The sequence below is a fragment of the Pongo abelii genome, chromosome 1, assembly GCF_028885655.2.
Source record: "Pongo abelii isolate AG06213 chromosome 1, NHGRI_mPonAbe1-v2.0_pri, whole genome shotgun sequence".
NCBI classification, from domain to species: Eukaryota; Metazoa; Chordata; class Mammalia; order Primates; family Hominidae; genus Pongo; species Pongo abelii.
Genome location: NC_071985.2, coordinates 141,677,653 through 141,690,818, shown reverse-complemented (window position 1 = coordinate 141,690,818; position 13,166 = coordinate 141,677,653). Strand labels below are relative to the sequence as shown.

Sequence of the window (13,166 nt, the reverse complement as noted above, 5' to 3'; positions counted from 1 at the left end):
TTGCTGGATCATATGTTAATTCTATGTTAAATTTCTTGAGGAACTACCAACTGTTTTTCAAAGCAGTGCATAATTTTACATTCCCACTAGCAGTGTATGAGGGTTCCAGTTTCTCCATATCCTTATCAACACATGTTATTGTCCATCATTTTGACTAAAGCCATCCTACTGAGCGGGAAGTGGTATCTTACTGTGGTTTTGATTTGCATTTCTGCATTGACTAACAATGTAGAGCATCTTTTCATATGTGTGTTGACCATTTGTATGACTTCTTTGGAAAATGTCTATGCAGATCCCTTGACTAATTTTATTTTTATTTTATTTTATTTTTGAGACAAAGTCTCACTCTGTCACCCAGGTTGGAGTGCAGCGGCATGATCTCGGCTCACTGCAACCTCTACCTCCTGAGTTCAAGCAATTCTTCCACCTCACCTTCCACTCAATCCTGAGTAGGTGGGATTACAGGCACGCACCAACACGCCTGGCTAATTTTTGTATTTTTAGTAGAGATGGGGTTTCACCATATTGGCCAGGGTGGTCTTGAACTCCTGACCTCAAGTGATCTACCCACCTCGGCCTCCCAAAGTGTTGGGATTATAGATGTGAGCCACTGTGCCTGGCCCCTCGACTAGTTTTAATTGGGCTATTTGTCTTTTTACTGTTGAAGTGTAAGATTTCTTTATATATACTCAGTACTAGTTAGTTATCAGATATATATGATTTGCAACTATTTTCTCCCATTCTGTGTGTTGTCATTTCACTTTCTGAATAGTGTCCTCTGAAGTACAAAAGTTTTTAATCTTGATTAAGTCCAATTCATCTATTTTTTCTTTGGTTGCTTGAGCTTTACATGTCATACCTAAGAAACTGTTGCCTTGTACAAGGTAATAAATGAAGATATACACCTATGTTTTCTTTTAAGAGTTTTATAGGTTTTTGTTTGCTTGTTTGTTTTTGAGACAGAGTTTCGCTCTTGTTGCCCAGGCTGGAGTGCAATGGAGTGATCTTGGCTCACTGCAACTTCCGCCTCCTGGGTTCAAGCGATTCTCTTGCCTCAGCCTCCTGAGTAGCTGGGATTACAGGGGCCCATCACCACAGCCAGCTAATTTTTTTTTTTTTTTTTTTTTGTATTTTTAATAGGGACAGGGTTTCAGTATGTTGGCCAGGCTGGTCTTGAACTCTTGACCTCAGGTGATCCACCCACCTCAGCCTCCCAAAGTGCTGGGATTACTGGTGTTAGCCACTGCACCTGGCGAGTTTTATAGTTTTAACTTTTACCTTTAGGTCTTTGATTCATTTTGAGTTAATTTTTGTATATGGTATGAAGTAGGAGTCCAAATTCATCCTTTTGCATGTGTCTATGCAGTTGCCCAGCCCTATTTCTTGAAAAATTATTTTCAAATTCTTTTACCATCAAATTGTTTTGGCATCCTTGTCAAAAATCAACTGGCAGAGAGGTAAAGGTTTATTTCTATACTCTCAGTTGTATTCCATTGATCTTTATGTCTACTATTATGACAGCACCACCTTGTCTTAATTACTGCAGCTTTGTAACAAGTTTTGAAACCAAGAATTGTGAGTCCTCTACCTTCCTTCTTTTTCTTTTCAAGGTTGGCTTAGCTATTCTGGGTCCCTTGTATTTCCACGTGAATTTTAGGATCAGCCTGTGAATTTCTGCAAAAAAATACAGCTAGGATTTTGATACAGACTTTGTTGAATTTATGAATTAATATGAGAAGTGCTGCCATCTTAACTATTGACTTTCAATCCATGAATATAAAATATTTTTTAATTTATTTAGAACTTCTTTAATTTATTTCAATGGTGTTTTGTAGTTTTCAGTGTTCATTTCTTATGCTTTTTTGTTCAATTTATTCCTAAGTATTTTATTCTTTTTGATGCTATTGTACAATTGTTTTTTATATTGACTGCATTCAGTGATATTTCTAAACATATTAATTCCAACAGCATGTCTATAGAGTCTTTTGGATTTTCTCTATAAATAATCATGTTGCTTAGAAATAATGACAATTTATTTATTCCTTTTTTTTTTCTTTTTTTTGAGACAAGGTCTCACTCTGTTGCCCAGGCTGGAGTGGAGTGGTGTAATCATAGCTCACTGTAACTTCGAACACCTGGACTCAAGTGATCTTCCCATTTCAGCCTCCAGAGGAGCTGGAGCAAGCACCACCACACCTGGCTACTTTTTCCTATTTTTGTAAAGATGGAGTTTCACACTGTTGCCCAGGCTTGTCTTGAACTCCTGGACTCAAGTGATTCTCCTACCTCGGCCTCCCAAAGTTCTGGGATTATAGGTATGAGCCACTGCACCCAGCCCCCTTTTTGCTTTTTTCAAGTATTACTGTATTACTAAGACTTCCAGCACAATGTTGAATAGAAATAATAACACAGAGCATTCTTGTAACATTCTCCAACTCAATAGGAAAGTGTTTAATATTTTACTATCGAGTATGACATTTGCTATAGTTTTTGTAGATATTCTTTATATTTAAGAAGTTCCAGGCTAGGCGCGGTGGCTCACCCTGTAATCCCAGCACTTTGGGAGTCCAAGGCAGGCAGATTACCTGAGGTTGGGAGTTCAAGACCAGCCTGACCAACATGGAGAAATCCCGTCTCTACTAAAAATACAAAATTAGCTGGGCGTGGTGGTGCATGCCTGTAATCCCAGCACTTGGGAGGCTGAAGCAGGAGAATAGCTTGAACCTGGGAGGTGGAGGTTATGGTGAGCCGAGATTGCACCATTGCACTCTAGCCTGGGCAACAAAAGTGAAACTGTGTCTCAAAAACAAAAACAAAACAAAACAAAAGAAGTTCCCTTCTATTTCTAGTCTGCTAAGAGTTTTTTCTAAATCATAAATGAGTACTGAATTTTGTCAAACTTTTTTGACACCTATCAAGAGGATCAAATCGTTTTCTCCTTTTTCTCTGTTAACATAGTGAATTATATTGATCTACTTTTGAATGGTAAGCCTCTCTTGCATACATGCAATAAACCATACTTAATTGTACTTTTAAAAAATATGGCCGAATTCAGCTTGTGAATATTTCATTAAGACTTTTGGATCTATGTTCATGAGATATGTTGCTAAATAATTTCCATTTCTTTTTAATGTCCTTGTCAGGTTTTGACACACTGGCCTCATTAAAAAAACAAAACATTAGAAAATATTCTCTTTTTGTCTATTCTCTGGAAAAGTTTAGGTTTGATATTATTTCTTCTTTATTAAGAAAAATTAACAGTGAAGTCATCCATGCCTCAAGTTTTCTTTGTGGAAAATTTTTTACTAACAATTGCTTCAATTTCATTACTAGTATCAGACTACTCAGATTTTATTTTCTTCTGTCAGTTTTTGGTAAGCTCTGCTTCTCAATATTCTCATTTTAACCCAAACTATGTCAAATTTATCATTATAAAATTGTTAATATCTTGTTTTTGTGCCTTTGAATATCTTCAGTAACTTTTTGATATACAGTGTAATATCCTCTTCTTCATTCTTGATATTGTTACTTGTGTTTTCTTTTTCTCTTGATCAGTCTTCATTCATAGAGGGTTCTTAATTTTATTTATCTTTTCTAAGAACCAAATCTCAGCTTTGTTGATTTTTCTGTTGTATATTTACATCCTATGTATCGTTGATTTCTGTTTTTCTCTTGTTACATTATTATGTTTGATATGGTATACTCTTGAGATGCAAGCTTGTATTTTTTTGCTTTGCATTTTATTTCCACATATATTGTAAACTCTGTAAGTCATTTCAATTATTGTTTTACATAGTCTACTTATATTTAGTCATATAGTTATCCTTTCTACTCTTCTTCATTCCCCCCAGCATGTCCATGTTTTCATCTGTGATCATTTTCCTCTAAGGAAATCCCGTTAGTATTTATTTTATTTTATTTTTTATTTTGAGACAAGGTCTCCCTCTGTTACCCAGGCTGGAGTGCAGTAGTGTGATCTCAGCTCACCGCAGCCTCAACTTCCCAGGGTCAAATGATCCTCCCACCTCAGCCTCCCAAGTAGCTGGGACCACTGGTGCACATCACCACACTCGCTAATTTTTTTTATTTTTTTGTAGAGACAGGGTTTCACCACATTGCCTAGGCTGGTCTTGAACTCCTGGGCTCAAGCGATCTGCCCATCTTGGCCTCCCAAAGTGCTGGGATTATAGGCATGAGCCACTAAGCCTGGCCTTAGTATTTATTTTAATTCAGGCTGATAAATATACTAGTAGTGACAAAGTTATTTAGTTATTTTCTTTCTCTTTCTTTCTCTTCTCTCTTTTTTCACTTTCATCGTGAAGGATATTTTCCACTGGGCAGAAACCTATGTTGGTAGCATTTTGAATATGACATTCCATTGTCTTCTGTTTTCCATTATTATTGTTGAGAAGTTAGCTGTCAGTTTCACTGTTGTTATTTTGAAGGTAATGCATAAATGATGTGTCTAATTTTAACATTTTCAGCAGTTTTGCTACAATGTGTCCAGGTGTGGTTTTCCCTGTATTTGCCTGTTTCGGGTTTACCAAAATTCTAAATCTGTTGGTTGATGTCTTTTATTATTTTGAAATGGACTCTGCCATTGTCTCTTTGAATGTTAATTTTGTCCCATTCTCTCTCTACTCTGCTTCTGGGCCTTTAATTATGCATATGTTAGACCTTTTTTTGAGTATTATATTCCTTTGTGTTCTTTCCATTTTCTTATCTCTGAGCTTCAATTTGGATATTTTCTACTGATACGTCTCAAAGCCCACAATTCCTATATTTGGTTATATTGAATCTAATGTTAAACCTACCCAACTAGCTCTTCACTTCAGATATCGCATTTTCAATTCTAGAAAGTCCATTTAAATCCCTGTATAGATTTTAATTACCTGGAAAAACTTTCCATCTTTTCATGCATTTACCTATTTTTTCTATATTTTCTTAAAAATATTCGCAATTATTTTATACTTTTTTTAAAGAGATGTGGTCTTGCTATGTGGCCCAGGCTGGAGGGCAGTGGTAAATTCACAGACATGATCATAGTGCACTATAGCCTCAAACTCCTGGGCTGAAGAAATCCTCCTGCCTTAGCCTCCTGAATATCTAGGACTACCAGTGTGTGTCACCATGTCTGGCTTGTTTCTTGACACAGTTGATTATCAGTCATATGGTCTTGTCTCTTTGTGGGCCTCATAATTTTTTTATCATATGACAGACACTGTGTCTGTGGTTTCCAGATTACATTTCACCAGAAGAGGTTTCCCTTTCCCTCTGTCAGGCAAACATGGTGAGTGGCTGATCATGTAAACCCCTTTACAGGGCATGGTCTACCTAGCCTTTTTATTAAGAATTTAGTTCCTTTAGTCCTTATTGCTTCCACAAATCTCTGATGCCCTAAAAATTATAATTTTATAAGGTATGAAGGTTTTCATAGTTGTAGCTGTGGAAGCACTGGTCTACCACAAAACTATATCCTACCCAGAAATGGAAGCTCTTTTGTGTTCTTCAAAAGGAAGAAGATGAAGGCTCATGAGCTCACAGAATAGTTCTAAATGTGCTCTTCCTGTCACTACTCACTGCAGTTACTGTTTATCACAATTGCCAATACTATTCAGAGAGCATGACTAATCACACTGCTGCTCTCAAATTCCCCAGTGTCTGTTAACTGCTCCCCTTTATGGGGTCAAAAGGGTGAAAACAGGACCAACTGAATAAGAAACAGCTGTAAGGTAGACTGCCTATGCTGCAAGTGTTTATATATTTAGTGCTTGTTTTGTAGATTTAGTTACAGAGCCATGTAAATGTTTTACATTATTATAAAACAAAATTAATTTTTGAAAGCTAGTCCTAAAAATATAAAATAAAATGAAACAAATGAAAGTATATGTATCCAGAGTGGCATGGCCACATACAGAGGATCTATTCCAAGTGATTTTTAAACATATTAATTTTACTATTGAGATACAGTCTAAGATAGTAAGATACAGTCTAAGAACAAAAATACCTGCAAAATAATTCTCAAATTTTAATGATCATATTAAGAGTGATAGTCTGATGCTGCTATTCTCAGACTGTTTATTGTGTGTGTAATGTATATAAAGGATAGAAAATTAGTGATACTCTATTATTTTTGAACCATTGAGAACCAAGTTTCTCAGCATGATAGAAGGCATATATAGATAATTGGGTTTAAGGATAAATTCTGCATCTCTGAATTTGATAAGTATGAATTCATGATGTCTTATAAGACAAAAAATAATCACATAATACTTAACTCTATGTATGAAAAAATCTAAAAGATCATGATCACTCAATGGGAATGAGCTCCTCTAGGACACAGACTGTGATCTCTGAAAACTACTAAAAAAAAAAGGCTTCTTGAACAAACGGTTTATTATGTTTGGGACTGAAGCTAGAGATATACGAGATGAGCCTAGAACAGCATATTACTCTGCATAGCAAAGAAGCTGTCAAAACTACTAGAAATACTCAAAAGGACTCATGAGTTAATCTGGTATATCTAGATGGTATGAAGATGATAATACATTTACAATATTTATGAGACAATTTGAACCCTGACTTAATATTGGATGATATTAGTTTTTATGTGTAAAAGTAATGTAGTTTTAAAAAATCTTTACCATTTAGATAGATATATAATGAAACATTTACAGAGGAAATAATACGATATCTAAAATTTGCTTCAAAATATGGATGGAAAAAAAAACTAGAGAGATATAGATGAAACAGTAGCAGCCATGAGTTGATCACTGTTTAAAGTGGATAATGAGTAAATGAAAATTCATCTTATACTTCTATCTACTTTTGTATATGTTTGAAAAATTCCCATAATCAAAAATAATAATTCATTTTCACTCTGATTTGCCTTAACAAATCTGTTGATTCTTGTACATCACTTGCTCTCCCCTGACAATGGCTGTAAACAATGGCATAAGTATGGAAAAGGAAAAACGTATACTGACATGGTTTGGCCGTGTCCCCACCAAAATCTCAACTTGAATTGTATCTCCCAGAATTCCCACATGTTGTGGAAGGGACTGAGGGGGAGGTAATTGAATCATGGAGGCTGGTCTTTCCCTTGCTATTCTCCTGATAGTGAATAAGTCTCAAGAGATCTGATGGGTTTATCAAGGGTTTCTGCTTTTGCTTCTTCCTCATTTTTCTCTTGCCGCCGCCATGTAAGAAATGCCTTTTAACTCCCACCATGATTCTGAGGCCTCCCCAGCCATGTGAAACTGTAAGTCCAATTAAACCTCTTTTCCTTCCCAGTATCAGGTATGTCTTTATCAGCAGTGTGAAAACAGATTAATATAGTAAATTGGTACAAGTAGAGTGGGGTCATTGCTGAAAAGATACCCAAAAATGTGGAAGCGACTTTGAAACTGGGTAACAGGCAAAGGTTGGAACAGTTTGGAGAGCTCAGAGGAAGACAGGAAAATGTAGGAAAGTTTGGAACTTCCTAGAGACTTGTTGAATGGCTTTGCCCAAAATGCTGATAGCAATATGGACAATAAGGTCCAGGTTGAGGTGGTCTCAGATGAAGATGAGGAACTTGTTGGGAACTGGAGCAAAGGTGACTCTTGTTATGTTTTAGCAGAGACTGGTGGCATTTTGCCCCTGCCCAAGAGATTTGTGGAACTTTTAACTTGAGAGAGATGATTTAGGGCATCTGGTGGAAAAAATTTCTAAGCAGCAAAGCATTCAAGAGGTGATATGGTACTCTTAAAGGCATTCAGTTGTAAAAGGGGAACAGGGCATTAAAGTTCATAAAATTTATCCCAGCACTTTGGGAGGCCAAGGTGGGTGGATCACCTGAGGTCAGGAGTTTGAGACCAGCCTGACCAATATGGTGAAACCCTGTCTCTACTAAAAATACAAAAATTAGCTGGGCATGTTGGTGGGTGCCTGCAGTCCCAGCTACTCAGGTGGCAGAGAGAGGAGAATTGCTTGAACCCGGGAGGCAGAGGTTGCAGCAAGCCGAGATCATGCCACTGCACTCCAGCCTGGGTGACAGAGCGAGACTCCATCTCAAAAAAAAAAAAAAACGTTCAGAAAATTTGCAGCCTGACTATGCAATAGAAAAGAAAAACCCATTTGCTGGGGAGAAATTCATGCTGGCTGCAGAAATTTGCATAAGTAGCAAGAAGCCTAATGTTAAACCTCAAGACCATGGGGAAAATGTCTCCAGGCCATGTCACAGATGTTTACGGCAGCCCCTTCTATCACAGGCCTGGAGGCCCAGGAGGAAAAAGTGCTTTCATGGGCTGGGCCCAGGGTCCCTGTGCTGTGTGCAGCCTAGGGATTTGGTGTCCTATGTCCCAGCTGCTCCAGCCATGGCTGAAAGGGGTCAACATACAGCTCGGGCTGTGGCTTTAAGGCTTGTGGAAGCCCCAAGCCTTGGCAGCTTCCACGTGGTATTGAGCCTGTGGGTACACAGAAGTCAAGAATGGAGGTTTGGGAACCTCCACCTGGATTTCAGAAGATGTATGGAAATGCCTGGATGCCCAGGCAAAAGTTTGCTGCAGGAGCAAAGCCCTCATGGAGAACCTCTGGTAAGGCAGTGCAGAAGGGAAATGTGGGGTCAGAGCCCCCACACAGAGTCCCTAGTGGGGAGCTGCCTAGTGGAGCTATGAGAAGGGGGCCACCATCCTCCAGACCCCCGAATGGTAGATCCACCGACGGCTTGAACTGTGCACTTGGAAAAGCTGCAGACACTAAACACCAACCCATGAAAGCAGCCAGTAGGGAGGTTGTGCCCTGCAAAGCCACAGGGGTGGATCTTCCCAAGACCATGGGAACCCACCTCTTGCATCCACGTGACCTGGATGTGAGACCTGGAGTCAAAGGAGATCATTTTGGAGCTTTAAAATTTGACTGCTCCACTGGATTTCAGACATGCATGGGGCCTGTAAGCCCTTTGTTTTGGCCAATTTCTCCCATTTGGAATGACTATATTTACCCAATACCTGTACCCCCATTATATCTAGGAAATAACTAGCTTGCTTTTGATTTTACAGGCTCATAGGCAGAAGGGACTTGCCTTGTCTCAGATGAGACTTTGAACTGTGGACTTTTGGGTTAATGCTGAAATGAGTTAAGGCTTTGGGGGACTGTTGGGAAGGTGTGATTGGTTTTGAAATGTGAAGACATGAGATTTGGAGGGGCTAGGGGTGGAATGATATGGTTTGGCTGTGTCCCCACCAAAATCCCAACTTGAATTGTATCTCCCAGAATTTCCATGTGTTGTGGGAGGGACCCAGGGGGAGGTAACCGAATCATGGGGGCTGGTATTTTTGGTGCTATTCTTGTGATAATGAATAAGTCTCATGAGATCTGATGGGCTTATCGGGGTTTCTGCTTTTGCTTCTTCCTCATTTTTATCTCGCCACCACCATGCAAGAAGTGCCCTTCACCTCCTGCCATGATTCTGAGGCCTCCCCAGCCATGTGGAATTGTAAGTCCAATTAAACCTCTTTTTCTTCCCAGTCTCAGGTATGTCTTTATCAGCAGCATGAAAACGGACTAATACATATACCAAAAGATGAACAAAAAAATTTGTCCCCCAACTATCACCCCAATTTGACAAATACTGACTTGAAGAATCTCTACTATATACTATTAATGAAATTACTACAAAGCTTAAATATCTTATTCCAGAGTATCCTCAATTTGAGTGTTGCAGTACTATAACACTGATACTCCTTCCTAGCCATACCTTTGCTTTAATATAAAATAGGAATTAATAGAGCTATTTACCTTTATTAGGTCCTGCTATTGTAGATATGTCTGAATGTTTAGAATGGGAAATCTGTGTTTCAGATTTTCTTTGCATAGTGATTTGATTTCCAAACCTCTTGGGTTCTAAATAAAAGACTGTAAATTTCTGCTGAATATCAAGCCCCACTGGAAAATGAAAAAAAAGTATACAAACGTTTATTTAAGTCATATAAATCCACATATGAGAACACTTATTTCTTTTTATCTCTCATATTTTTATAACTTTTAGAGCTAAGAAGTCCAGAAAGTTAAAATATGTTGAAAGGTTAAAATATATGACAACTAAAAAATTATATATGTATCATTATAAAAATAAAAATCTTCCAACAATAACTGCAATTTAACTATCTAGGAAAATAAAATATCTATAAATGAAAAGATAAACTTTTAATTATGTCATCCTGGTCCATGCTATCTTTTACATACCTAAATATATGAAACTTCCTTTGAAGTTTATTCATATTATCTAAATATATTATTTTTGTATAATACCATTTATACTGTTTTTCTGTACCAGCATAAAGGATGTAATTTTTAAATGCAATTATATTATTTATATTCATGTCTTCATTACTTCAATTAACTTACCAAATTCAGAACTTATTAGATTTATGCTAAGATCTTCAGATTTAAGAGCTCTCTTCACAGCAATCTTTTTAGCCCAACTTCCAGCTTTTAGCAAAACAGAATCCCTGAAAAATAGTATAGTTTAAATAGTGACCCAAACACTGAATGAAATACATATTAATCTTGAAGGGCTGATTGTTCTTAAGAAAGATACTCTCTAGTAGTAAACTGAAATCAATTACTGAAAACTGCTTTCCCCAACTTTTAAGGAGGGAGTATAAAGTATCAATGGAACTCTTGACCATGATTTTTTTAAAATTAATTAATTTTCTTTTTTTTGAGACAGAATCTTACTCTGTTGCCTGGGCTGGAGTGCAGTGGTACAATCATACCTCACTGCAGCCACAAACTCCTAGGCTCAGGCAGTCTTCCTGCCTCGGTCTCCTGAGTAGCTGGGACCACAGGCACATTGGCACTATGCTCAGATTATTTATTTATTTATTTTTGTAGAAATAGGGTCTCACTTTGTTGCCCAGGCTGGTCTGAAACTCTGGGCTTTAAGTGATCCTCCTGCCTCAGCCTCTCGAAGTGCTGAGATTACAGGTGTGAGCCACCCCATCCGATCCCTAATTTTTTAAATTACAGCTGTTTCCAAGTTGCACTTACTCATTTTAGTCCCAATAAGAATATATACTTTGTATCAATAACACATGAGCTTGCCCCTAAATCACTACCATTTTAAACTGGCTATACGTAAGTTACATGTATTATGAGAACAACTTCAACAGTATTTTTAAATTTATATAAAATGGTTTGTATCTAATAACATTACAAACAAACCAGAAACCATTTTTATGACTGAACTTATTTTAGTCTCATGTAGTCATAGACTCAGTCACAGAGAACAAAGATTTATATAATAGCATATTCTCTATAAGTAGGTCATAGTTAGCTGCAGGAGAGCAGTTACCAGTGAAAGGGATATCCTGGTCACTGCAGTCCCTTCAGAAACCTTGCATGCGACTTTTTGGGAAGGTATCTTCTAGTATACTGGCGCAATTAGGAGATTCCCATTTCAGAATCACTGCCATTCCTGAACTTACAAGTACAGTAATATGGTTGGGAGTCTAGGCTCTGGATTGGGTTCAAATCTAGACTTTGCTATTAACTAGCCATATGACCATGATTAAGGTTTGATTAATCATAAATCAAACTCATTAAACTCTTTTTGTCTCAATTTCCTCCTCTACAGAATATGGATAGCACCTATCTCATACAAATATTAAATAATTCAATATTTGGAACCTACTAAGTGCTAAAAAATATTAGTTATAGCTGCAACTGATATCCTTAGAGATTGCCTATGACATCCTGGGAGAAAATAATAGTACCTGGAAAAATGCTGAAGTAAAAATTATAGAATGGCATGCTACAGAACTAGATATAAGGGAGGGTACCTCCTCTATACATTTGCTTTGTTTGCTTGGATCCTGCAATGGAGCTATAGTAATTTGTTAGATTTTAATTTGGAAGTAGAAGGTATATTTTGAGGTCAGTAGGAGAAAGACTGCATCCAAACAGCAGGAGGGCCATGAATGACTGGAGAAAAGCAGTGAAATAAGAAAGACTTCCTAGAGGTAATCTACTCACTTGTTTCAGATCATGGTGATAGATTTTATACTTTGTTCATTTGAGTATAAATATAACAATTTAAAACAACAGACCCAATGTTAATATCTTCTTTAATAGAAAAATAGAGAAACTATCCCATTATTGTGTCAGGAAAATGTAATTTAGTTGATCCCACAATGATCTTGTTATTTTTTTTCCAGTAGAATTTTTCTTTTACAGTATATGCTTAGAAATAAGATCAAACATCAGAAATTTTACACTTACATAATCTTGTGCAGATAAACTACTTGATTATCTGCATCACCTATGATTAAGGTAACAGAGTGAGAATCCGATGCTGTTCTTTTAGTTTGTAGCTGTTCAAAATTTCTTAATGTAACAGTCACTAATATTTCTGCCGTCGTATCACTATATCTTGTAATCTTTAAAAAAGGACAAGTATAAAAAGTGTTAAAAATAATCTTACTTCTCATACTCAGCTGAAGCCTATTTATGGGTAGCTTTATTTCTGAAAAGACAATAAAATATCTAAGAAACAGAAAATATTTACCTGTTCCACTTTAAGTTCATATTTTGGTAGATACATCACAGTTTCTTTTATCTGGGTTCCAAAGGGGGGATGTCTGTTTAAAATCTAAAAATATTTACATCATTGTATTCTTACCACAACACTTGAAATTCTTTTAGTAAAATTTTTTTAGAATAAATAGCTTTAATAATGCTTACCACCCAAAACCTTGGTAAGTTGAAATACTTATAACTATGAGAAGGAAAATAACTTTTAACAGAAATAAAGGTAGGCCTCAGAATTTAGATGGAATTAGGAATAAGTGAATATAAATACCAATTCAAGTTCCCTTGCATCTGTCTCTTCTATTTTTTTAAAGGAAGTCAAACCAGCATTTACGATTGCATTTGACAGTGTTATACCTGTGGAAAATTAATCAAACAACAACTTAAAAATAATCCACTTTAAATAAAACATATATTTAAATATTTAACAACTAAATTAGTAAAAAAAAAAATTTTAAGATCCAGTCAAATAACTAACTTAAATATTTTGTAAAAAGTTTTCAGTTGGATTATTGGGTTTGTGACATTATTCAATTATTCATATTTATTCAGACAAATAAAATATGCATTTGCTTTATAAAAGAAAGAGAAAC

General features: G+C 36.6%; 1 protein-coding gene across 12 annotated transcripts in view; it reads right to left on the bottom strand.

Moving 5' to 3' along the window:
- HFM1 (helicase for meiosis 1) overlaps positions 1-13,166 on the bottom strand; it is a 136,414-nt gene that overhangs the window by 35,843 nt on the left and 87,405 nt on the right. For all 12 annotated transcript variants that reach the window (XR_008513491.2, XR_008513492.2, XM_002810615.6 and 9 more), the window contains 5 exons: positions 12,845-12,930; positions 12,551-12,634; positions 12,265-12,422; positions 10,390-10,493; positions 9,781-9,927 (listed from right to left, as the gene is read on the bottom strand). Coding sequence is in view for 10 of the 12 variants with exons in the window: in XM_002810615.6 (XP_002810661.5) it covers positions 9,781-9,927; positions 10,390-10,493; positions 12,265-12,422; positions 12,551-12,634; positions 12,845-12,930 (579 nt within the window). In the remaining 2 variants the exon portion in view is untranslated. The remainder of the gene's footprint in view (positions 1-9,780; positions 9,928-10,389; positions 10,494-12,264; positions 12,423-12,550; positions 12,635-12,844; positions 12,931-13,166) is intronic.